This window comes from Tinamus guttatus, unplaced genomic scaffold (genome assembly GCF_059628265.1).
Source record: "Tinamus guttatus ecotype Peru unplaced genomic scaffold, ASM5962826v1 Tinamus_guttatus_pri_ptg000690l, whole genome shotgun sequence".
Taxonomy (NCBI): domain Eukaryota; kingdom Metazoa; phylum Chordata; class Aves; order Tinamiformes; family Tinamidae; genus Tinamus; species Tinamus guttatus.
The window spans coordinates 326,200-351,809 of record NW_028289224.1 but is presented as its reverse complement, the minus strand read 5'-3'; the positions used below and the strand labels follow the sequence as shown (position 1 = coordinate 351,809).

At 50.5% G+C, this 25,610-nt stretch overlaps 1 protein-coding gene across 5 annotated transcripts in view; it reads left to right on the top strand.

The window, feature by feature from the left end:
- Window positions 1–257: 257 nt before the first annotated feature.
- The window catches only part of EXOC6B (exocyst complex component 6B), a 215,576-nt gene continuing 190,223 nt past the window's right edge, over window positions 258–25,610 (top strand). For all 5 annotated transcript variants that reach the window (XM_088536658.1, XM_088536656.1, XM_088536657.1 and 2 more), the window contains exon 1: window positions 258–394. In XM_088536658.1, coding sequence (XP_088392784.1) covers window positions 282–394 — 113 coding nt within the window. In that variant the 5' untranslated portion in view covers window positions 258–281. The remainder of the gene's footprint in view (window positions 395–25,610) is intronic.

Sequence of the window (25,610 nt, the reverse complement as noted above, 5' to 3'; positions counted from 1 at the left end):
ACATCTCTCAGGGTACGACCCGATGTCACCGCAGGGCCCCGCGTCCTCCCGCCCCCGCTCCCCGCCATGGCGGCCGCCCCTTCCCGCCTCCCCGGCGGGGCCGCCTCCTCCCCGGGCGCCGCGCAGGCCGCGCCGCCGCACTACATTTCCCGGCGTGCCGGGGACGGCGGGGCTGGGTCGGGAGGCGAGGAAAGGCAAGGGAAAGGGAAGGGAACGGCAGGGAAGGGGCGGCAGGTAGCTGGGTCGCTCGGTGGCGGCGCCGCCGCCGCGCCCCCCTCGCCATGGAGCGGGGGAAGATGGCGGAGCTGGAGAGCCTGGAGACGGCGGCGGAGCACGAGCGCATCCTGCGCGAGATCGAGAGCACCGACACGGCCTGCATCGGCCCCACGCTCAGGTACGGCCCGGCCGGCCCCGCGGAGCAGCCGCCCAGCCGCCTTGGGAGCCCCGGCTCGCGGGGGAAAACACCGCGTTTCTCCCGTTTTCTCCCTATTTTTTCCCCTCGTCTTTCCTCCGCACGAGCGGAACCGCCTCCCGCGTGGCCCCCACGCCGCGCGCAGCCGCTCGGCTGCCCTCGGGGATCCGTGGCCCCGCGAGCTGTCACCGCGCGGCGACAGCGACACGGGGGCCTCTGCGAGCCGCCCTTGTCACCCGTGGCCTCTCCTCGTCACTCCTGCGCGTTTCCACCCGAAACGCGGCTCGCTGGGAAGCGCTGGGCGCAGCTGCCGTCCCCGCGCTGCCGAGGTGACACTTCCCTGGACGTCCCCTTTGTTCCCTTATTAAACGTCTTTCCCTTTTCCAGCGATTCTCGCAGCTGGAAGGAGGCACTGCCCGCTCTCCCCCTGTCCTTTTTGGTGTTTTATTGTTGTTATTATTATTATTATTATTTTGCTGAAGCCATTGAGGATTTGGCAACAGTCACTTCTGCGGTGTTGGCCCGAAAGACCTGATAGCTCTCTAGTAGCCGCCTTCATAAGAGATGCCTCTTTCTCCTGAGACATCCCCTGATTTTTATTAATTTGCTATTTTCTGTGCCTTAAATGGGTATAATTTATGCTTTTAATAGGCAGCTATCACACTCTGACATAGCCATCCTTAAGGAAGCCACATTGTGGGTTCAGCAAACTCTTGGGCTCTTCTTTTTCCCCCTGTTTAAAGTAAATTTGAAGTTTCCCAAAGAACTGCTTGTGCAAACTAAAGTATATTTCACATAACACACACACAGAGGTGCGTGTGAGCTCACTGGAGGTTAAATGCTGTAAGCAGGTGGTGTATATATATTTATGATTCATTGCAATCAAATTGAACGGGCTGGAAGGTGGTAAAAGCTGGAAGAGTGTTACCAGGTGCACTTAATTACAAAGCTAATCAGTTGTAGTATTTAACACTTACCTTCAGACTTGGTCTTAAACTCTCTCCCTAACAGCGGTTCCTGTCTTTTAAGCTCTGCAAAATCATGATATTAGAGTTAATTTACTCACCTGTCTTCAAATATAAATGGGTTTAAAGCGTTGATAGTGGAGTATGGGCACAAACTTACAGAGGCAACAAGGTTGCTGAAGGGTCGTGGGTTTGTTCAGCCCTTTGGCTGCCCAGCTTTCTTTCTCAGGCTTTTCTGTGAAACCCCCCAAGGTAAACTATATGGTGCTGAGAAGTGGTTAGATTTATTTGCAAAGCCTAAAAGATAGTTGGAATGGTGGGAGCCAGAGATAAGGGTGTGGGCATTTTGGTCATTTCATAAAGCTAAGAGCAGTTTATCTTGTTTCTTAAATATTAAGTAGAGGTTGGACTTTGTGCATGTCTTTGCATGCCTGCAGGAGAAATGTTGAGAAATACCTGGGGTGAAGAACGGCCTGGGCTTTGCTGGCGTGAAAAACTGAAGTAGGTGGTTGCAGGACAGTTTCTCACGGGGTTTCCAAGCTACTGCTGTGGGGAAGCTTTCCCTCCTTCCATCAGGAGCGTTGTTGTTCTGAGGATTTTTATGGAGTTTCAAACTAGGCCAGTTCAGCGTAGGCACGATGGGCTGAATGCTCCGGACTGAGTGTGGCGGCTGGAAGCTTCGGAGAAGGTGACTCTCTTCTTGTGGGCATCACGGAATCAGCGTATGTCTCCAGGCTCCTCGAGGAAGAGCCCTTTCCAAACACAATTTGGGAATAGCGCGGGAGGCCGTGCTCCCGCCATCAGCGGGGGCTTGGCTTTGATCAGCACCGCGCTCGGACGCTGCAGCCGCGGTGCTTGGCGCCACGTCTCCGTTATCAGCGGGTGGCTGAGGGGTTAAGATGTTAAAGTTAAGGTCCAACTAATTCATCTGTCTGGGTGGGTTTGGGTCCCACCCATCTGCTGGAAAAATGGCAAGTGTAGTAATTCTTGCCCTTGGGCAGGGGAAGGATGAGATGCCTTCTTGAAGTCCCTTCCAGCTCTATTTTTTTTTGTTCTTTCCCTGCTCTTTCCTTCATTTCTGTGATTCTGAGTTGGCGACGTGGGCTGGGACTGCATTGTGCTGGGCACTGGGCAGATGTGGGACAAGGACCGTCCTGACCGGAGCAGTGTCGTGCTGGGTATAAAGCGGGAGATGGGGGCATGGGAGGCAGCGCCGCGTCCCGCTGCGGTGCCGGGCCATCCCGCTCAGCTTCCTCCCTGGCACTGGACGTCGGGCCCTGGAAGGAGGACACCAGGCAAGTTCAGCGGGCCCTTGTAGGGGTCCCCTCGCGTGCGCGATGCTCCTGGCTTCAGAATATTGCCTTTCAGGATGTCTTTCCTGCCACTGAGAATTGACTAATTATATCCATTGCTCCTGATTCCACTTCCTTCTGCTGTTCTAATTCTTCCTTTTTTTTGCAGAGTATTTTGGCATCTCTGTTTAGGTTTCTAAGCATCACTCAATGCTGTAGGACTAGCTAACCTAGGAAAGGAAAACCCTTTTTCCCTGAAATCATCTCTTGCATAAGTGTGACACTTGAGTGCCTCACAATCGACTGATGAATCAGAGTGAACTGATTCACTCTTGAGCAGCCTCTTTGGCTACTTTATCTGTTTTTTGGGTGCTGGGAAGCTGGCTAGGGAATGGGGTACTTCGGTGGCGCGTCCTTGCCGTCTCTAATCGAAGTCATGCATGGTGGGACGGATCCTCTCTGCCTGCTCCTGTGGCATTTGCTGATGCTTATGCTGAAATCTCTCACCTCTACTGCTTCTCCTCTGAATATGCAGAGGCTGCTTTACTGCATGGCTAATGCTATATCATTTCTGCATTTCTCTCATGTACTTCCTTAGTTTTAGCTTCTCCCTAGCTCTCTGTATGCAATGTCCCATCTTCAACCCTGTGTTTTTTGCTAAACTCCTTCTAGGTTGTAAATTCATGACTCACACTGGCACAGAATAAAGACAGGAAAAAACAGATTATCCCATGTGACATATATGTACGTGGGCCGTATAACTTCAGTCTTTTTCCCTATGCCCTGTGGTGATGGGAATTGCTAATTATTCCAAATTTTATGGCTTCAGCATGCAGATGTTTTGCTAGCCTTTCCTTTGCTCCCGAGCTCTTCTCGCTGCTGAAATACTTGCTCTTATTTTTCAAGTCACTTTGTCTTGTTTTTGACTGATTATACGGCGTGAGCTCTCCCAGTCTGTCACAGCACGGAATAAAAACCTTCCTGCTCTCAAGTTGCCTTTGTGGCTTTTTGAAAGAGGTGAACCATTTTTAAACAGCATTTAGTAAATAAAAACCAAAACCAAAAACCCCTTTGACCACATAGAGGTAGATGTGGTGTTCCAGCAATCTTGTTGCTGCATATACGGATAAAATTGCGTTCATGATCTCCTGCTCATGAGCTGAAAGTTTAAGAGCTCTGTTGTGTTTTATTGTTTCAGAGTTAGGGTCAGCTGCTTCGTTTTTTGGGACCTGGCCCTTGGTGGCGGTGGCTCGTGTCCCTCTCTGCTGTTATCTGTCCCCTCGCAGCTGCTCCTGTTGAAGTGTTGGTTGCTGGAAAGGGTCGGGGTTCCCGAGCGATGGCTCTCTGTGGCCGCCTGATTTCATGGCTTGTTGTTCTGCCAGCTTTTGTGTCATCTGCAAATTATATCACCAGTTACTTATTTATTTATTTTTATTTGCTTTCCAGATGGTTCTGTGGTGGGTGAGTTTTTAATCGGTTTTGCTGGGGCTTGAGTGTACTTGCGCTCCATTAGAAAACTCACAAATGGGAGACTTCGAGGAGCAGTTAATTGCTGAGTGTATGTGTGCCTTTATATTGTGCAGAACATCTTATAGGAGAATATTTTTTTAATAGGAGTTTCATGTCCGTCTGCTAATTGTGTGTATTTGGAGAGATTACAAAGTTGTTTAACCTAAGAATGAAGTTAAGTGTGTTTGATAGGCTGTATTTTCTGCTAAGCGGCTCTCGCCTGAGATTAAAGCAGCCCTGTAATTAAGCTCTGGTCTCCAAATCCTTTATCAACTTTTCCAATGCTGTGTCTGGGATTAGGGTCGTTCCCACTGACCTGTTGCTACCTGCTTGATCCCCTTATGATAGGAGCAGTGTGTTGTACTCGTCCTGCTGTTGGGAGTCTCCCCTTTGGGCCAAGGTTTGTTATAAATCAAAGAGCCAGAGGTGCCCTGCGTTACTGGTCTCCTGATTTAAATGTTTAACAAATAATATTCCCATTAGGAATATTATTTATTATTTTATTATATTTGCCCCCCCGCCACCAAACTCGTCTTGATGGCTGTGTTGCCCCGAGTCCTTCCTAGCACCCTCAGCTGATGTGAATGAGCTTCCAGGTGTTGCCCATGAAGAGCTGGGCTCCGTTTTTGCAAACGGGTCGGGTGGATGGGGCCGGGCTGGTGCTGGGCTCCTGGCACTGAGGGCTGCCCAGGTTGGTCTGGAGCTCGTGGCTTGAGCGAGGTGACGGTGAGATCCGTGGTATGGACGTGAGTTAAAGGCTGATGACACCTGCCTTAACAGCTTCCCTGTTCCTGCTCTGGAATGATGGGGGTTCCTGGTGCTCCAATGGCTTTGCTGGTGTTGGACTCTGCGGTGCTCGAAGCCCATCCTCCAGCTGAGCCCTCCTTGGGAATGGGACAGGTACAGCCTGCGGGAGGGCAAGGAGACCTTGGAGTGGAGCCGGAATGAGGTGGGACCTCTTGGGCCTGCGTTGGCACTGGCTGGGGAACGCTTCTCACGGTCCTGAGTATGGAGAGCGTCGGAAAGACTCGGTGAAAATCCCTGCTGCTGTGGTGAAAACAGCTAAAACCTTGAATTGTTGTTATCGCAGTAGGGCCGTTTCACGTGCTGTTTCTGTCCTTGGCCAAGCAGCTCCCAACTCTTACCCTTTCTTTACGTTTAGCAATGCGGCGAAGAAGCAGCTCGGCCCTCTTGCCTCGCCGGAGCCTGCAATGACCACGAATTCTCGCCAAGAAAAGCGGGATCCTCCTTTCATCCCGGCTCCTCTGCGTCGTGCAGGGAGGCTGCAGCCTCCTGAGAGGGGATCTGCGCCTCCGCGCACCCCTAATTAAGCGTCTCTTAAACGGCAGTTTATAGCAGGGCTGCTTGAATTATATTAGCATTGCCCTCTGGTCAGGATGCTGTTCAGCTCCGAGGTTTCTGCTGAGGAGAGAAAAACACCAGCAGCTGCTTGTACGGGATAATTCAGTGCCAGCGGTTGCCAGGAGCAAGCCTGGCCGGGCTTAATGCTGAATTGCATCTGCAGGCTCTGCCCAGAGCTCTGCTTCACGCAATGACAGCAGGTTTTACGGCTACCTTCTCTTTTGCAGCGTGAGGGTCTGATTCAGCATACGGGTTTGGGAGGGTGAATCCTGGTAATTTGTCTCCGTGGGCTTTGCTTCCCCTCCTCCGTCTGTACCCTGGTGCAGTCTGGAGGGAACAGCTTGCAGGAATGTGCTGCTCAATTATTTATAGCTGGTATTATTTTCTTCCTTTCTCCCGCAGAAGTACGTTCTTTTCCAGAATTGAATGAATCACTGTCAGAGGACAGATTATCAAGTGCCTGTCCCTATCCTGTGGGATGTGGAAGTCTGTCTGCGCCCTCGGTGACTCCCGCGTTTATTTTTCCGCTTCCCCGTTGTGTCTGTTGGCTGTTGTTGCGGTGAGGATGGTGGTTAGCGAGCCAAAGGGGGAGATTTCCCTTGGACTTTAGTTTTTTTTTTGCAGCCTTAGAGTATTCCTTTTCCCAGAGGATAGCAAATACGACCTCCGAGGACAAAACTGAATTAATTGGAGCTGCCTAATGCTGGGAAGATGAGGAAACAATATAGCTGCAGATGAAGATACGGAACAGACTGTTAGAAAGCAGGAGGGCACAAACTGATTTGCTTCTAAGCTGGAAGTTCTTGATTAATTCACCGTATCCTCCTGCTAAAGGCGCTTTGAATTGCTCATCACCTCAGCTGCTTTTCTTGGTGTCTTTTCTCCTGCAACTGTCACCTTTATGTGATGATGCAGCAAAGATCAGAGCTGCATATAGTAATTAGAGATGCACATTTGTTCTTGTGATTTAGGGTGGCACAGAGGTGTTTTCTGTTTTGCTTTCTCTTTGCTAATGGTTCCTGGCAGTTCTGAGCCAGCGTTACCAGCAGCGTGGCCAGAAAGGCTCCCACTTTGCTCCTCCTCAGGGCAGGGTTAGATTCGGGGTCCCTCAGCACTGCAGAGGGTTTGTCCCCATCCCCAATTCTTTCCCTGCAAACAAGCTGCTTTACGGTGCTGTCACCGCTGCTGTGAACGCTACGGTGCTGTGAACGCTGTGTCATTTTGTCACCCTCACTCTCAGCACTGCAAAGTCCTTGGCAGCTTTGCACTGAATAGTTGTGTCCTCTCCAAAATGTCATCGTGGTGGCCATCCCCTTATCCAAATCCCTGAAAAACCCACTGCAGCTCATGAAAATCAACTATTTTTTCTTTATTGTTTAATTTTTATTATCATTATTTTAGTTCTGATTTTAATGTTCTGATTTTAATCACCAGGGGTCCAGGGTGGTTTTGTGCCACGTGCCCTTAGCGTCGTCTTGGGTGAATACAACTATGCCCTCCTGCTCTGAACATGATTCGACATCTCGATCCGAGGTGGGTGGGGAAGGAGGTTTTGGCACAGAAAGAGCCTTGATCCTGTCTGGGGCACACAGTAAAGCAGCTCCTCCTTCCAGCCGCTCATGCTGGCATGATTTTCCTGGAAAAACTCCGATCTTGCTGACTCGGGCAGCCTCCCGGCTTATCACATTTGGAAAAATTACTGGTTTTGTGTGTGTGCATATGCAGTTTCCTCACCACCCATGGGCGTTTAATACCTGTAGCTGTTTCTCTTTAACCTCCTTTTGGACTGGGAGGCCGTGAAGCAGCGCGCGGCCTTTCCTCCTGGTAATCGTGGAATCTGCAGGGTTTACTTTCCAGATTCGGGTCCTTCCACCTGTTCCAGAGCCCCTCATGGAGTCAAAGTGCTGGAAAAGCTTGGAGCACCCCTGTGGGGTTCCCCAGCTCTGCTAGCAAAATAATCCAGGAAGCTCCAAACCTCCGGGCTTGGCACTGCCTCTGTGTTTGCCCAAGAGGCGGCTGCGCCCGGAGGGCCTCCGGGGCAGGGTGGATAAATCCCTGCCAGGAAGGGGCAGGTAGGGCTGACACTGCCTTGGGGACTGGAGTGTGATGTGGCTTCCTGAACCCCTTCCAGCTCCTCTGTGCATTATTTTTCTTTTTTCTTTTTTTTTTTTCTTTTTTTTTTCTGGCTTTTGTGGATCTCTGCAGTCACAGGCCATGATCGGGAAGCAGTGGTTGGAGTGGCCACGATGCTCCTTCATTAAAAGATGATAAATTAGAAAATTAGAGCTGAGGTTTCCGGGCTTCCCGTGTGCATACCTTAACATTTCTTATTAAACCTTCTAGATGCAATTTTAGGTTACCAAGAGGAATTGTTTTGTTATAGCATCCAACCTGGTGCCTGGGGCCCCACTGGAGCTTCCCCTTGCCAGCTCCACGTGGGCTTGGGCTTGGGAAAACCAGCGTGGGGATAGCGAGTGCTCCGGGAAAACCAGCGTGGGGATAGCGAGTGCTCCGGGAAAACCAGCGTGGGGATAGCGAGTGCTCTGGGAAAACCAGCGTGGGGATAGCGAGTGCTCCGGGAAAACCAGCGTGGGGATAGCGAGTGCTCCTGGAAAACCAGCGTGGGGATAGCGAGTGCTCCTGGAAAACCAGCGTGGGGATAGCGAGTGCTCCTGCAGCATTTCCTTGGAACTGTCAGAGGTGCCCGCAGGAATTTTAAGCCGTTTGAAGTGATGAGGGAGAGGCCAGAAGCCTCGAGGGCTCTGCGAAGGTGGCTCCTTTTTCCTGCAGCCCTGCAACGGGTTTGGACCCTGTTTTACAGGTTGCTTTTTTAAGACCTGTTTTTCATCGTTTGCTCCTGGCCTGGAAGGAGGCTAAAAGAAATCCCAGAATCCCAGAACAGTTGAGGTTGGGAGGGACCCCTAGAGATCATCTAGTCCAACCCTCTGCTCCAGCAGGGACACCCAGAGCACGGGCACAGGGCAGCAACCAGACGGGTTTGAAGATCTCCAGAGAAGGAGCCTCTGCAGCCTCTCTGGGCAGCCTGTGCCAGGGCTCTGGCACCCTCCTGGGATAGAAGTTCCTGTTTCCTCTTTCCAAGCTCCAAAGCGGCTCTGTCCCCTGAGCGGGACCTTGTGCAGGTGCCGAGGACGCGGGAGCAGCTGGGCAGGGTGTTGCGGTGACGGGCACTCGGCCCTGCGCTCGCTTTCTGAGCGCGAGGCCAGGAGAATCGGAAAGGGAAGAGCTGAATGCAAGAAGTTCCCGATCCTCCACAGAGGACAGCGTGGAAGAAGCAGGAGCGCAAAGGAAGGAGGTGGGAGATTCCCTCCTGCCCATCAGCCCTTCATCCGTCTGGCCACTCCAGTGGGAAGTGGAGATGGATGGTGCAGAAGGGCAGGAACGAGGTGATCCAGGCCTGTGCCCTGCAGTGGGACGTAGCCCTCGGACACGGGGCAGTGGTGAGATGAGGGTGGTGAGCTAGAAAGCAGGTTTTGGGTGAGGGTGAAGCCTATCACTTGGGGGTAAAGCCTGGGAATTTCTGATGCTTGCTTTGGGATATCCACAAGGGGAGCATTTTCCTTCCTAAGGTCTTCTGAAGCTGAAGTGTGATGCCTGAAGCCTTTCAACGAGCAAGTGAAATCCTTCGGAGGAGTTTGCTGCTGTTAAGGGTGGTAACTTGCCCCACAGGGAGATTTTTAGCCCCTGCCCTCCCATGCAAGGTTCAAGGAACTTCCCTTGGGAAGCAAAGCAACGGAATGAGTGTAGCTGGGAGCTCTGTGCTGTCGCTCCCCAGATCAGCTGTGAGGCAGAGCTGCAAGTTCTGCTGCTGGGTAAGGAGCGCAGCGAGCTGGGAACGCTGCAGCTGAGGCAGGAAGCGTGAGCTGGGCCGGCCTGAATAGAAGGGGAAATTTATGTTCTGGGAGACTCCAGTTTGTCCCGTCCTGGTGGGCAACGGTTCAGGTGGGGATTTATCTCATGTTCCATGTGGTGGCCGAAAGCACCGGTTGAGACTGCCCGGGGAGTGACCCAGGGCTGGGATCACCTTGGCTTGCTGCGGGATGAATCTGTGCCCAGGGAATCTGCAAGCCGTGGAGGAAGAAATGGGGATGATCCTGTGGGATTTGGGGGGTAACCGAAGGAGTACCAGGGGCTGAAGCATAAGCTCCAGCCATCTCACTTGGAACGTGAAGCTGAGAAGTTCTCCGCTTGCTAAATGCAAAGCCCAAGCCAGAAAAGGCCCCAAATGTTACTACATTTAGTCCAAGTGTTTAACGCGAGGTTGGGTTTTGTGACACTGCTCTGTACCTCCAGGCCCATGCTGCTGCTGCTGGTGAACTCGGTAGTGAAGCCGTACTGCTAAGAGCAGGGTCGTGATGTTTTTTGGCTTTTTGCACTGACAAAACTCAGTTTTTTCCATTGCACTCTGCAGTCTGCTGGTCCTGCTCGTTTGTGTCCTGGTTCGGAAGCAGCGACTGGAACTGAAGCTCTCGTGTGGGTGCCAGGCCCCTGTGCGCGCTCGAGATTCCCAAACCAGGCGCTGGGAGGGAACCTGGGGGTGACACATCCCTGCATTTCAGTGAGCGTGTTGTGCTCGAGTGTCTGTTTCTTTAGTTTTACCTTTTTTTTTCTCCTTAAGGCTCCAAATACTATTGTGCATCTAGCTAAAAAGTTAACTTTTTCCCCATGAATAGCTGGAATGGTTACAGAGTAATTAGAAAGCCGGCGGGGGGGGGGGAGCAAAGAGTAGGCCAAAATTAACTTTAAAAATCACGTTTCTATCCAACAATTCCACAAATCAGTGAAGAAAATGAGCGTTGGTTTAGGCTGCTGCTTTATGTCCGATGGGGACAAGAGGGCACCTGAATCCGGAGCTCCGTCGTGGTGGCAGCCCTGGCTTGTTCTCCTGACCTTTTATGGACCCGCTCGGCATGTATTTGAGCTTAATTTTCAGGTGTCTGATTTATTTATTTATTTCATCTAAATATAAGAAGGCGTAAGGTTAGTAACAGAATAACTCTCTTGGGAGGTATGTTCTAATTTCATTCCTCTTGGATTCTTCCAGTTAGTAGGAATCCATGCCAGATAAGCTTAAAATAAAGTAGTGCGTTGTTTTTTCCTTAAAAATAGCTCTCTCCTGGGGCCGGAGGTGAGGTCAAGCGCTGACTTTTTAATGCCAGGAACCAAAACCCGAGAAGCCACTTGGTAGCAGGGGGGCAATGTGCAGTTTTTTTGGGCTTCAGACTAAATTCTTCTTTTAAAATGCTGATTCTTGAATGTGTCTCTTTCTTGTCGTGGGCAGGACTCAGCCACGCAGATGGGGGTTGCAGTTGCTTTTTCTTTCTCTTGAGTGTTTTTGCGTTTGAGCAGCTTGAGCTGTTCAGACTTGGGTCTGGGATGTGCAGCTGAAGTCTCAAATGCTCAGTCTGAGGCTACCTGATCTAAATAAAATCCTTCACTTACATTGGAAATGTAGCAAGGAGAATAAATGACAGTTGAGTCAAAAGGAGAGGAGGGACGTAGGTGTCAGTGCTTGTTGTGCTGCCTGTTTACCTCTTTCAGATTTAAATTCAGCAAATGCAGTGATAATAAAACTAGTTTAGTTACCCTTTTGGGTATAATGCATTGCAGAGACTATGAGCAACAGAGAGGATCACAAAATAAATGGAAGCTGGATGTAAAAACAGGAAGCACAAAATGAAAGTCCACCTGGCTCAAGCTGAGCAACTTCTTGAAAAATAACTCCTGTTTGCTGAGAGCTTGCATGGAAATAAGGACAAGATACCCCAAAGTGGAGGCTCGAGGCAGACTGGGGGCCTCGTGTGCATGTCTGGCTGGGGATGCTTTTCCCGGGAAGGAGATGGGAGTGAAGGTGGGTTGAGGGGCTGCTCCTTCAGAGTGTCGTTCCTGTGAAAGCCACAAAACACAACCCGGGGAGCGGGACCAAGCCGGTGTCCGGGTGCCGTTGCCCTGGCTGAGTTTCGGTATATGAAAACTGGATCTCTCCTTCAGTCCTCAGTGTGAATTTAGGGCTGCTGAGGGCTCAATGCTGCGGTGTGGAAGTCTCCTGTCCTCTGGAGGGAAGAGCAGGGAGCTGGAGCCGGCGGTGCCTCTGGAGCCCCCCCGTCCCTAGGGCAGCAGCAAGGCAGGAGGCGCTTGGTTATCTTGGCTCCGCACGAGGTATTTTGGGGAGAAACTGACTTTTAGGGAGCAATAATATGAGTGAGTTAAGCCTTGTGCAGTAACTGGAAAATGGCATGGGGAAACGTTGGAGTAGTGGGAGCGCTTCCCTGGGGAGAGGGTGAATTTATGGAGGAGCCCGGAGCAGATACCAGCAGCTGTGACTGGTAACGGCCTCCTCTTTCTCCTCCCCTTCCCTTTTGCTCCTGGAAAAGAACTAAAACAGTAACGAAAACTCAGACGTAGTGGTTACAACAGGCAGATGTTGGACACATCTGCTGTAAGTCCTTGGGAGCCGGCACTCGCAACGTGCCCTGCTGCAGATGTCCATCGTGGCACTTCGTTCTTGTATTTTCAGTGTCCGTGCGTAGTCCCAGGCCTATCCCGGAGAGGATACAGCCTGACCCTGGCCCGCGGCAGCCCACAACCGATTTCTCCTTCAGCAAGAATTGTTTGACACGACTAAATCAAACGTCCGAAGTTGATGTGAGAATATTTTTAAGGAATATGAGGCCAAACAAGTGGCTTTTACTGTTTTTCTCCTCTTATGCATCTCAAAGATAATGAAGTATTGCAGTGAAGTATTGCAGGCATTTCCCCAGGTCCGGCAGGTTGTTTCCTCTTCCGTTAAGAGAATTTGGTCCCCCGTGTAGCTGTTTGGCTCTAGCATCACAACTAAGGACCATATACATATATACATACACACACATATATATATATATATATGTGTGTATATATATATCTACACACACACAAGCCCTTCATGTGAATTGTTTCGGGCTGTCAGACGAGCGCTCGGCCAAGTCACCGCAAACATCCTGGTGATGTCGGGAGTCGCTTTAACCGGGACCTTTCCAGCTGCTCCAAACCGCGGGCAGCGGGACCCAAGGGAGAGAGAAGTGACTAAAGGGGCAGGGAAGGTGGAACTCATAAATAGTCCATGGTCCTGATCTAATCGGGAGCCCTATTTTTGCATATCCTGTGATTTTTCTTTTTTTTCTGCCCCCCCCCCTTTTTTTTTTTTTTTTTTTCTCAAATTGGAGCCGCGTGCTGCTGTGTTTTTCCCCCTGCCCGCTTCCCAAACAGGAAGAGACAGGGCTTTATTTTTTCCTCCGAGGAAGAATGCTGGGCTCGCGCTGCGTGACACACGGGTTTTGACAAGACGGAGGTGTAAAAATAAGCGATGGGGCCTGGCTCTTTCCTCCCCGCGTGGCACGGGCCTTACGGGAGCCCTTTTCCGCAGGACGTGGTTTATGAAACTCCCTCTGCGGCGGCTGCGCTTCCTCGCCCTCCGTTGGCTCCGTAGGGAACTGGACTTGCAAAGCGGGCATAATATCTTAGGATAAAAAAAACTTCTTCCCAGCATAAGGCTGGCATGGGGCAACGTGCATATTCCAGCAAACTGCTCCTGGGCTCTGCTCAATCACTGTGGAAATCACCAGTCTAAAAACATCCCTTTTTGGGAAGGGGCATCCCCTTTGGTCCTCCCGCACCACGTTGCCTTAAAAACTGATTTAAGTACCTCTAAGGATATATTTGGGCAAGACACCTCAAAGTCTCAAAGCTCCGGGCCTCGTTTCTCCGTGTCCTACATGTCCTTTTTGGTTTTCGGCTCGGTGTTTTCCCTTCTCCCCCCTGGGGACACTGAGCTCCTTTGAAGCGAGTTGGCCGTGGGCCTGAGAAATGACACGTTGCCTTTTTAGCATTCCTGCGGCGCTATCGGCCGGCGGCAGCGCCCTCCGCTTCCCGTGCGGAGCCTGGAGCGGCCCGGCAGGGAGCCGCTGCCCCGGCACGTCACTGCTCTGCCCCCCTAACTACACAACTTGGCTTTGCCGTTATATATCTTTCTATTATTATTACTGTTTTTAAATGTGACTTTGGCACATTGGCGACCTCAGTTTTATTTTTTTGACAAGGAACAGTGTTTAGGATGGTTTTGCTCCGTTGGTTTAGTCTGAAAGCTGCGGAATTGCTGGTATTTTGCTGCTTAATGATGCTGCAGACCCAGGTAGCTCTTTATCTTTTGCTGTGTAAGTGGCAGGTTGATTTTCCTGCCTTTACAGGATACCAGAAGTGCCTTTTTCATGCTGGCGAGATTCGGGACAGCTGCTGATACCCAAGAGGGCTTTTGCACCTCGCACTGCCCAAATTTCCCTGCTTTCTTGCCTTTCTCAGGACAAATTCCGCAAGGTGAATTAGCTAATGCTTCGAAAGCCTGGAAAAAAAAATCCGGGAAAAAAATCCTGGAGAAAAAAAAAAAGGCTGGAAGGCTTTGCTGTGAGATCTGCCTTTCCTTTGCCTGTCTTGGCCACTTGCTTTCAGTCCTTGTTATGTTCCTGTTTCTAGTTGACTCAGGAAAATATTTTCTTACCTTGTTATCCTCTTACCCCTGCTTCATTTCTCAAAAAGTGTGTTTTAATTAACCCATTGCAACGAAATACACTGTGGCTGTATTAATAGCTGAGGGCTGTGAACTGGTGGTGCTTTTTTAATGTCCTCATACGTGTAGGATTATGTTCTCTAAGACATGTCTCCTAAATTGTGCGAGTGCATCGCGTTATTCCTGAAGCTTTTTCCAAAGCTCTGGCTCCCGAAACTGTCAGCGCTTAAGAAATGCGACCTATATTCCCCATCTTGGGCAAACACGTGGTATTAAAGCAAAGCCTGAATACACTTGCTGAGAACTAGGCTCCAGAGCAGACTACATTGTGGTAAAGCTAATTGCTCCATATGTTTTTTTTGGATTTTTTTTCCTCCTTTTTTGCACAAGATATTTGTGTTTTTCTGGCTGTCCCAGCTGACGGATGGCCCTGGCATCCTTGTCTGGTGTGCAGAACAAGCTTGCTTGGTGTTTTTTGGTTTTAGATTTCAACAGAAACTTTTAATGAAGATGTCACACAGCTCTAATGCAGAAGAGTCTGGTCTAGGAGCAGCCGGGGTGTTTTTGAGGGCAAATCTGCACGTGTGCTTTGGAAAATCGTATTTCTGAGGTGCATTTAAGCAACTGGTAAATACCTGTTCCTCAGGTAGCAGCCAAGCATGGAGCTTCCCGGGGGGTTTCTGAAGCATGATCTGCTTTCAAAGCAGCCTCAGAGCTGCTTTTGTGCTCTCTGTAGCTTGGTCAGGATAGCGACTGCTCCGGGTTAAGAGGTGCTTTGAGGAGAGCAGTGACAAATGTGGATGTGACTCGCGATGGGCATCATCCGAGTGAGTGTCGGGACCTTTCCTCCTATTACCCGGGATGCAGCTGAAAAGCTGGGAATCGTTTTTTTTCTCAAACAAGCTCTAAGTAACTGGGGGTAACCCAAGTTTTCTTGGTTTAAACACTTTGCAGCAAGCTGGGGCTCTGCTTAGGGACGTCGTGATTCCTATTGAATCCAGTCATTCAGGATGCCTGAGTGAGGAAAGCTCAGGTAACCAGGTACCTAGGTACCTGGGATAAAAAAGCTGGATCTGCAGCCTGGAAACACGCACAGTACCATTCCTTTTGCTGCACTATCTAGCTATAGGTGTAACCCGGTCCAGGAACCGGTTATTTATTATTAATTTGTTACCTATGGTTAATATGTATTTCTCCCGCCGTGGTTTTGACTTCTTTCCGAGCTCTTCCAAGTCCAGCCTAGCTGTAGGAAGCCTTGGGATTTGCTTTGGTGCCATCAAGCGGCAGCGGCCGCGCGCTGCTGCTGCTGAGGAGGATGAGGAGGAGCCGCGGAGGCTGCAGGAGCAGGGCTGGGAGCTCCGCTTGGCTCTGGGAGCTTGAGCTCGCCGGGGACACAGGTTACCTGGGTGCGTTTAACCTGTTAAATGTGTGTATACGTGTGTATATCTGTGTTTTTTCCTTCAAAGTCACGTTCTGTCTTCTTCCACCCTTGATATACAAAAGCACTGCAGGGAACAGAGAATTTTTAAACTCCGCTTATTGGGCTTTTTTTTTCCCCTTGCCAAATCCCGCATCGTTCCACTTAGCGCTGTCAATGAGAGAAGGGCAAAGACAGGATTTGCAGAGTGTATTTACCAGCTGTTAAATTCAGGTTTGCAGCTTCTAATAAGGAAAACCCGTTGTGTTTTGCAGGGTTTAATTAGCTTTAATTTGGGTTCCTTGGTGCACAGCACAGGGTGCAGTGGTCGATTGGCCGATGTTGGGTTTCGGGGAGGCTTCCCAGCTGATGCCTCCCCTGTTCCTCATTACCCTAGCGAGCTCATTCAGCTGCAGCGGATGCATGGATGCTCCTCCTGCTGCAGGTTATTACTTAACTAGTGGAGCTGATGTTTCGGGGCTTGCTGTTATTTTATCCATTGCAAGAAGGAAACCTGATGGCCACAAAAGTGCTTTGGAAGCACCTGGCTTTGCCTTGGTGGGTGACGTTGATGCTCAGACCGGAGCAGGGTCTGTGCTGTCCCTTTGCATCATCTTCTGCAGTGCTGGTCACTAAGCATGGCCTAAAAATAAATCATTCCCAGGCACAAACTCCAGGTTCTCCTGTGTCCTGAGCACAGTATTTTTCCAGGAGGTGGTCAGCAAAAACTGGATGCTCTGAAAAATGAGCCTTTTTTTCCCCCCCTTAACTGTGCAAGCGGCGCTGCTCTTCAGACAGGTGGAAAAGGAGAAATGGCAAAAGAGGAAAAAAAAAATCACCTGGAAGCAAGATACCCAGGATAGGAGCCAAGTGGATCCCATGTAAAGATAATGAAAAATCAGCTAAGAACACAAAACTACTCCCAAAGCTGGCCAGATCTGGGAGCAGCTTTGTATTCCTAGCTGATTTTTCAGCTGGCCAGGTTTGGGATACGTAGGATGTCGTTTAGGATAATGTTTCTATCCGTGAACGTTCCCACTTTGGTGGGTCTCTCCAGGCCAGGCGAGCAGCACTCCCTTTGCCACTGGCCTGCTTGGTGCATCCAAAGTGACCAAAACCTCCCTGGATATCCTGCTTCCCCTCGGCTCCCAGCGATTTTGTAGGCAGAAATACCCTTTTTCAGTAATATTGATGTACTTTAGCTTGTAAATGTATTGTTTCAAAACTGGACTAGATATAAACCCCTTAATTTAGGTCCCTGCAGAACTTGGCTCCTATTCCTGAAGGGCACGTTGTTTCTTTTCCAGGGATGGGTAAAGGGGACACGCTGGTGCGTGGGTGCTTTTAACCTCAGTTTCTTAAAGCATCGTTTTGGTTTGTTTTTTGGTTCATTTTTTGCCCTTTTCCCTTCTGCCCCGGGTCCTGCCATGTTGCATCGAGACCTGCAGCATCTCCCAGCCGGTGTCATGTCCCCCGGGCACGGAGATGGACACGGGGGCTCCCGGCACCTTCTCTGCGTGACTCGGGTGACACTTGAGACACGTTGGGCTTTGAAGCCCTTCAGTCTTGCTCACCCAGAGGATTTTGGGGATGAAACATGTGCTTAGCCCCGTCTCCAGCCTCAACAAGCACTGACTTTGCCTCTCCTTGTGATTTCAGAGAACGACTTGAGAGCAAATGTTGTTTCTGTGCGAGCCGGTGGAGACAGCTTTTGTGTGCGACCACGAGCTCCCTTCTCTGGCAGCTATGTGGGATTGCTGCTCCGGGTGCTTTTTAGCTCTTTGCAGCTCACTTGTTAATAGACATGATTTTTTTTTTCAGTTATTTGCAGTGACTGAGCAGATTGAGATGTGCTGTTAGGCCACAGGTGCCTCTCAAAATCCCAGATAGCTCATTCCAAGACCTGCCTTTCTATCTTGCTCAGTTTTTCTGTGCAAATTCTCAGGTTATCCCTGTTTTTCCTGCGAGCGGGGGAATAGCAAAGGATGGAAACACCTTGTACCACCTGGGCCAGGTTTCCTTGTGCCCTGAGCTGTCACTGGGATCTCCAGTGGCTTCTGGGGAGCAGCTCAAAGGGGTTCAAGTATTTTCTGGGAGATTTGCTATTCAAATAATAAGCATAACATTATATTAGGCTTAAAAGAAGATCTGATGGGTAATTTTGCAGGAAATAGTTCAGTGGAAGCTCTGTTGAGTGTGCCCTTTTGGTGGTGCCAGCTTTACCCTAAATCATGCTGTTTATATTTTCTCCCCCTTCGACAAGCTGTCTGTGTCTTGGGTGCAGTAATTTGCACACACGGGAGTGCTGCATTCCCCAGACCGAAATGCCAAAAATTCGGCAGTACGGAAAAGTCTCACCCAGCTTCTGGTGCAAGATGGCACTTAAGGGTGTGCAGTTGCTTAAACTTTTATTTTTACAACTGCACAGCTTAAGAAGCATTCTGCTGACCCCCAAATAAATGCAAGTATCTTCATATATCCTTTGCAGCGTAATTCCTGCAGGATGCAGCCTTTGGATGTGCTGAGAACAGACGCGTTTATCTGAGTTTAGGCAAGCAGGAGGCGGCGCCGTTCCCCAGGTGCCAGCGGTAACCCTGCTCTCCCGCTCCCAGCTGTCTGAGGGATCTTCCCTGCGGATGGCTTTGCATCTGGATTAAGCTCTTCCGCACGCGGCGCCTGCCAGAGCCTGTGCCGCTCCGGCGCGGGGCGTTCCCGAGTGGGAAGCTTTGGGAAAAGCCTCTTTCCCGGGGGGGAGCCGAGCCTCCGTGCGATCCAGCTGCCGCGATGCGGGACGGCGGTGGCATCTCGAGGTCTGGCTGCCCGGGGCCAGCACCGCCTGCGTCCTGGTTGGCTCTGCCCAACGTTGGGTCCATTTGGCTCTTGGCTGCCTGATTTCTGTGTGTGCTTCCCCCAGGAGCATCCTTGCTTTCTCCTGGCCGCGGTGCATGTGGAGCCGCCTCTTCCCCGCAGAGCCCGTGCGAAGGAGCTGGTGAGAGCCTGCAGGAGGAGGCTGACACTAAGGAACACCCCAAACTTCTGCCATCTGGGCCGTGGGATGCTCCGCTCTGTGGCCTTTGAGCTTCCTCTTGGCTTGGCTTTGGAGAAGTTGGTCCTGGTGTTGAGAGGTCTCTTCTGCCTGATTCTTGGCCTGACACTGCTCTCTGGGGTTGGAAGGACTTGCTGACTCCTTCCCACCCAGGTCATCTCTCAGTCTGTAAGCGGACAGTGCCCGCTAGGTAGCTCTGCACAACTCTCTTTGCGTTAGAATTGCACGGCTGCTATAATTGTGCAATTAAAAGCCAAGTATGTTATGAAATATTGAAGGTAAAACACGCTTTCAGTATTAATATTAAGGTTTCTGTCACTGAAAAGCTTATCAGTGGCAGGATGTGGAGTTGCTTCCCAGTATGTGGGCATCTTGTGCAGTTTAGTTGCACTACCCCGTCACAGTTGAGGAAGAGCTGGGTGCCAGAATGAACCAAACCGCAGCTCGTCACTCCTTGCACGGCCTAAGGTTGGTTCCTCCCCAGCTGGAAGAGCGATAACCCACTCACTGTGAAGGGTCATGTGAAGGTGCTTGATGGTCCCAAAGGTGGGATGAGCACGGTCACTGTTGCTGGAGGTGGGTTCCGAGGGGCTGAGGACTCTGACAGCACCTTTGTCACCCTCCCATAGCCCAACCCTCCATTCAAACTCATCCATGGCAGGAGAGGAGTGTGTTGAGGGACAAGGCTTGGACTCAAGCGGGAGTGGATTTGCTTGAACTCTGCTTTAAGCAAAGATGAAGTCGGGACCCAAATTAGCTCTGGAGCTTTGGGAATTTCCTCCATATGGGGAGAAGAGGAAGATCTAAGACTGTCTTAAGAGTAGGGCTGTATTGAGACACGCAGCATGGTGAGGGTGCTGCTAGTCAGACAACGTCCTGTCCCTAGAAGCTCATTTTCTTAAGCGTGTTGCAAGCTAGTTACTTTTAAAGGATATTTGTGTGAAAATGAAACCCAGAAACCGCTTTGTCCATCGATGCCTTCTGCAAGTACTGCAGGTTACAGGGTTGCTGAGGAGGTGGTAGCAAGAGGTGATAAATGTGCTCCCAGTAAAGGAGAATTACCAGGACTAATTAGTCTTCCCTTCTGGTGGCTCTCGAGCTAATTAGTCGTGGTGATGACCTTTTGGATCGGGACGTAGTTGGGAGAGGGTGTTGGGCATGGATAACGTGAGTCCCTTAATTTGGGCTATTACTGCCAGGGTCGTTTCCTGGCTTTTGCTGAGTAAAGGGACAAACTTAAACTTAAAGTGTGGATCAGCTGCTGCTGCCTCTGTCCTCCGGGAGTTGGCTTATCCAGGCCCCTGGAGGTGGCTCTTTCTTCATGTCTCTTACATGTCAGATTATTTTTTTTAAAACCTTGTGCGGATAGAGCTGTTAAAATACCAGACTGATTTGAAATGTTTTTATTTAAAAGAAAATACTGAGAAATAATATTTACTATAACAGCTTTATTTCTCTTTGGCAGTATTTCTACTTGGATAAGAATGTCTAAAGAATCTTAAACTGAGATTGGTTTCATCATCAGTTTTACAATTTGCTGGATTTCTTTCAATGCTGAAGTGTGGGGTATTTTGTTGTTGTTTTGGAGATGGAGAGAGCAAGAAAGGAAGGAAAAAGACCTGGCCTTGGTGACTTGTCTCCGTTGGGGACAATGTTGAGAGGTCACTGTGGTGGGCAGGTCCCTGCGGTGGACAGGGATGGAGACTCTTCCCTGGAGCGTATCCCAGGGTGGTTGAGGACCTCTAGAGATCATCCAGTCCAACCCCTGCTCCAGCAGGGACACCCGGAGCATGAGGCACAGGGCAGCATCCGGGCGGGTTTGGAGATCTCCAGAGAAAGAGACTCCATAGCCTCCCTGGGCAGCCTGTGCCAGAGCTTTGGCACCCTCACAGGAAAGTTGTTCTTCCTCACATGGAGATGGAGCTTCCTGGGTTTCAACTTGCACCCATTACCCCTTGTCCTGTCACTGGCCACCACTGAGAAGAGTTTGGCCCCACCCTGCCCCTCTACTCAGCCCTGGTGAGGCCACATCTGGAGTATTGTGTCCACTTCTGGGCTCCACAGTACGAGAGGGATGTGGAGCTGCTGGAGAGAGTCCAGCGCAGGGCCACAAGGGTGATCAGGGGCCTGGAACATCTGCCCTATGAGGAGAGGCTGAGGGAGCTGGGCCTGTTCAACCTGGAGAAGAGAAGGCTGAGAGGAGACCTGATCAGTGTCTATAAGTACCTCAAGGGAGGCAGTGAGGAGGATGGTGCTGGTCTCTTTTCAGTGGTGGCTACTGACAGAACTAGAGGTAATGGCCACAAACTGAAGCACCAAAAGTTCCACAGGAACTTAGGGAAAAAAAATAACAGTGAGGGTGACAGAGCCCTGGAACAGGCTGCCCAGAGAGGTTGTGGAGTCTCCTTCCCTGGAGATCTTCAAAACCCGCTTGGATGCAGTCCTGTGCCACGTGCTCTAGGTGACCCTGCGTGTGCAGGGGGGTTGGACTAGATGACCTCTAGAGGTCCCTTCCAACCTTAAGCATTCTATGATTCTATGATCCTCCCTGTGTTCTCCCCTCAGGTACTTGTATGTATTGATCAGATCCCTTCTTAGTCTTCTCTAGGTTTGGTGGCGCACACAGTGACAAAGCTATTTCCGCTGTTTGAGGAATTTCCTGTGCTTTGCTTGTGGTGGTTGCCTTATGTCCTGTCACTGGACACTGCTGAGAAGAGCCTGGTTCTGTCTCCTTTAGTCCCCCACAATCGGGTATTTTTACACACCGGTGGTTCCCCACGAGCCTTCCCTTGATGCTGAGCTGTCCCAGCGCTCTCAGCATCTCCTAAGACATCAGACCCTTCACCAGCTTTATGGGCCTTGCTGGGCTCACCCTAGTATGCCCAGGACAGGGCCAGCACCCGCCTCCCCGGCGCCGAGGGGAAGGACCCCGACGCTCTGCCCAGCGCAGCCCAGGGTGCTGCCGGCCGTCGTCCCTGCAGGGACAGTCGCTGGCCCGCGTTCAGCCCGGTGTCCCCAGGGCTCCCAGGTGCTTTTCTGCAGGGCTGCTGGGTCCCCAGCCTGTGCTGGCAGCCTGTTCCATGCCGGGGCAGGACTCGGCCTTGCCGCATGCGGTGACCTTCCTGCGTGCCCGTTTCTCCAGCCTGGCTGATCCCTCCGGTCCATCCGCCGCAGCCGGGATGCTCCGTCTCCTCCCAGCTCATTAATGAAGATGTTAATTGCATTGCTTCCCGGCTCAGCCCCTGGGGTACGTGGCTGCGCGAGCTTTTTTTCATCCCGTTAGACAATATTTGAGCGGTGGAGCCTCCTTTGCTGCAGTGTGGGTTGGCTGCTCAGCCTTACCAGGGCAAGGAGAGGGCTCCACAGACTCTTATGTGACAGGATCTACTCGAGTGTGTGCAGCACAGCATGTCTGTGTCCTACAGGCTCTACATTTTCCTTCTCTTACCCCTCTGTTGAGCAAGGTAAGGTGTCTGGTTAATGCATGTTGCCCTGGAGAGCAGCCAGCTTGGGAGACACCCAGTGGAGAGGGTGATTCCACCACTTCCCTGTTGATCCCTACAACTGGCTTTGGAAAGAAGCAAGCAAAACCGGGGATGCCTCCTCTCTGCTTTGAATTTATCCGGCTTAAGGTTGCAATCATTTGGGGCTGTTAAGTCCTAGGGAATTTAGCTAATTTGTTTCTCCCCCTTTAAAAGCTGGTAAATCACCAAAGAGCAGGATGGGAATCGGCAGAGCCGGGGAGCTGCTGCCTCCGCGGAGCTCTGTGCCTGTCTCCATAACCAGCACATGTGATGCGCAGCCCTCGGTGTCAGCGTGTCCCCGCTCCGAGGGGATGAAACGTGCAGGGACACCCCGCGGGGGACGTTGGGACATTTGTGGTGGCTTTAAAGCCACATCCGCCCATTCTTGTGGCTTGGTGCCTGCCCCCTTATTTCGACACTTTTCCTAACAATAGTTTACATCTGGGATGAACGTTCAGAAACTTCCTGCGAAGTAAGTGCGACCAGGGTGTACCATTAGATTTTTCCCTTTAAAAAAAAAAAAATGAAATAAAATAAGTGCGTGTTGTTTACAAGCATTGTAAAGATGATTCATCTCTGCCTTAATGCTAACCAGCTTGGACGGGATGAAATCGATCTCTCTTGCTTCTCCCTAGCATTCCTGCCCTACACATGGTGCAAATCAAATGTCCTTCCAGCTTGAAAGCGCGGGAGCAGGAGGCCGCGCTGACGCATCGCGGCGTTCCCGGGGGAATTGCTCCCATTGTGCTCGGGAACGCGGGCGACTTGAAAGCTCCCCGTGCTCGCCGCGGCCGGGGGGGTTTGTGGCTCTTCTTGAGGCTAATTTGTTCAAGCTCTCCCTCTTTTATCATCTGAAATTCCCTCTGCCAGAGGGCCGTTATAACCGAGTTGTTCCATTAGCGTTTCAATTAGGGTAATTATTATTTGTTCCCTTCAGCGTGGTGGCTGGCACAGAACCAGCCCTATATTCCACCCCAGAGATGGCCGTGGCTTCGTGGTGGCTCCGTTCTTCCAGTAATGTATAGCTTAAAAGTGCTGCTTTGAGAGCATTTAATAACTGAAGACATTTAAGACAATAAAAGACATAAAGACATTTAACTAAAGAGCATGTAATAACCGAAGACACGATCTCATACAAATGAAGGAAATGGAAGGTTTTCCATTGCTGTGAGTGGAAGTTGAGTTGGATTTCTTGGAATCCGTGTGAAGCCTGTCTGGATTTAGTCACGTATACCATTTTCATTTTTAGCACAGTGTTAGTCAAGATCAAGGGGTTTCTAAAGTGCCGTAGATCAGAATTGTAGAAAATGGGGCTTCTGGGGATCTCGGCGTTACCCACTTCATCCTCCCCATCAGGGGAGGAGTTTGGTCTCTACGGGAGCAAATAAGCCCGAGCTGCTCCAGCTTGATGTTTTTCTAACCTATCCTTGGGAGTGTCCAATTAAGAGATTCCACAACAGACCTAGGTGATCCCCTTTGGTTTTCTGTTGCTCTTACAGTCAGAAAATGGTCTGATTTTTTTTTTTTTTTAACCTGATTCTCCTGGGCAATTTAAGCCCATTACTTTTGTCCACTGAAGAAAGGAAAAATCTTCTCTTGCCTTAAAGAAGTTTTAGCTCCTTAACTGAGGCACCATCTGTAAAATACCTCCTTGATGAAGTTTCTGCAGAGCTTAGGTAAAGCTTCATGATCACTTCGAGTCTCCTGTGTGCCACTAGTAGGTCTTATTTCGACTGCCCAATCCCTGGGCGTGTGGTGGAGTATTCACCTAAACAGGGAACTACAACAAAAGAGTAAAAATAATTAAATTCATTTCATTTTCAGAGCAGCTTCCTGTGTTTTGGGGTGCTGCTGCTTCAGGAGAAGGTCTGTGGGCTTCATGCAGCGGGACAGGAGTTGGGAATGGGCCTGGAGCAAGACCTGGCCCGGAGCTTTTCCCTGGCAAAGGCCAAATCTGTCTACTGCCGAAAAGTCAGAATTATCCATCACCCTGCCCCCTCGTTTTGCTTTATTTTCTTAATGCGTTTTGTGTGGTTTATAACGCAACGCTTCTCGCGCCAGGCCTGTCTCGAGGGGTTGTTGGGCCTCCCCGGGCTCTTGTGGCAGTATTGCCTCCCAGCAGAGAGGAGCGTCCGAAGCGCCGAGCCAGGAATGCGCCCAGAAAAAACCCCCTTGCCTCGTTCAAACAACGCATAGGGCAACAACCCGAGCCCTGCTAGCGAGAAAGGGCTTTTATTGGGCAATAACGCAGCAAGTATGGACATAAAAATTCTTCTGTGGTAATCTAATCCACTTTTATAGATGCATTGTTGGATTATTCATTCTCCCAAGTTTATAAAGATGATATTCTGTTATCAGAGATCTGAATTTGGGTTGCGCTGCAAGGACGGGTTTCTTTTTTGCTGTCGCATCTTTTTCCCCTTCTTTCTTGGCTAAATGGTGCCCCCCAGAAGGGGCTTCTCTCCAAAACCGTCTGCAGGTTCCAGCTTGGTTTTGTCCCCGCTTGCAGGTCGCTTTTGCACCGGGTGCTGAAGGGAGCCCGAAAGTCTTTAACAAGGGGATAATCTGCGCCGAAAACACTGCAGCTGGGCAGGAACCACATCTTCCCTTCTCCTTTCCTCTTTCCTGCCACCCCTGTGCTCTCCCTGAGTGTCGTTCTGGGGCTTTGACCTTCCTCCGAGGTGCATTTTGCCACCAAATCCACCTGACCGCTGATGCTCTCCGCTTATTTGCCATTTTACGCCACTTTCTCCTCCATCTTTTCCATCGCCTTCCCTGCCCTCCTTGCCGTGGCCTTCGGCTCGCGCTTCCCCTTCCCGAGGCCGCAGCCTCGCAGGAGGCTCGGGCCTCCCCTCGACTGGGGCTTGCTGTATTTTTAAGTACAGCTTGCCTTATATTTTCTAATTTGTTAATAAAACCGCTGAGGAAAACCAGGCCCAGGACAACTTCATGTGGAGCCGCTGTTGAAAAGCCCCTTCTGGTTGAGCCCAGCCCTTGACAAGTGAATCTGTTTGTCTCGGGCAGTTTTTCCTGCCTAGCGTATGCATGTGGTTTATGGTAATTTTCTGTACACTATTTTCTCCTTAAGTGCCTTGAAAGATGCCCAGATTTGGCAATGGCAGAAGCCTTGCGGAGGTCAAGGTATTTCCATTTGCAGCTTTGCCTCCACTACGAAACCAGCGTTATCCTGCCCCAAAATGACCCTGTAAAAGTAGTGATGCTTATTCTGGAATGGGTTTATACTATATTCTGTTCAAGAGCTTGATGATAATGCGGTATTGCTTGTAATTTGCTGAATTTTAGCAATTGGGAAGATTTATTGTGGGCTGAAAATACACCTGGGGGGCAACCTCGTCTGTGCAAGGTAGGTGGATCTAAATAGGGAAGCTTAGGTGGGAATGCTCCCTGAGCTATAACGTGAAAAATATTTCTAATTAAAAAAGGGAGGAAAAGGGAGGAAAAAAAGTTGGTACTTGCTCTGCTTGTGATCTAGTTATTATATTGTGGCCCTCTGTTAGAGACAGGT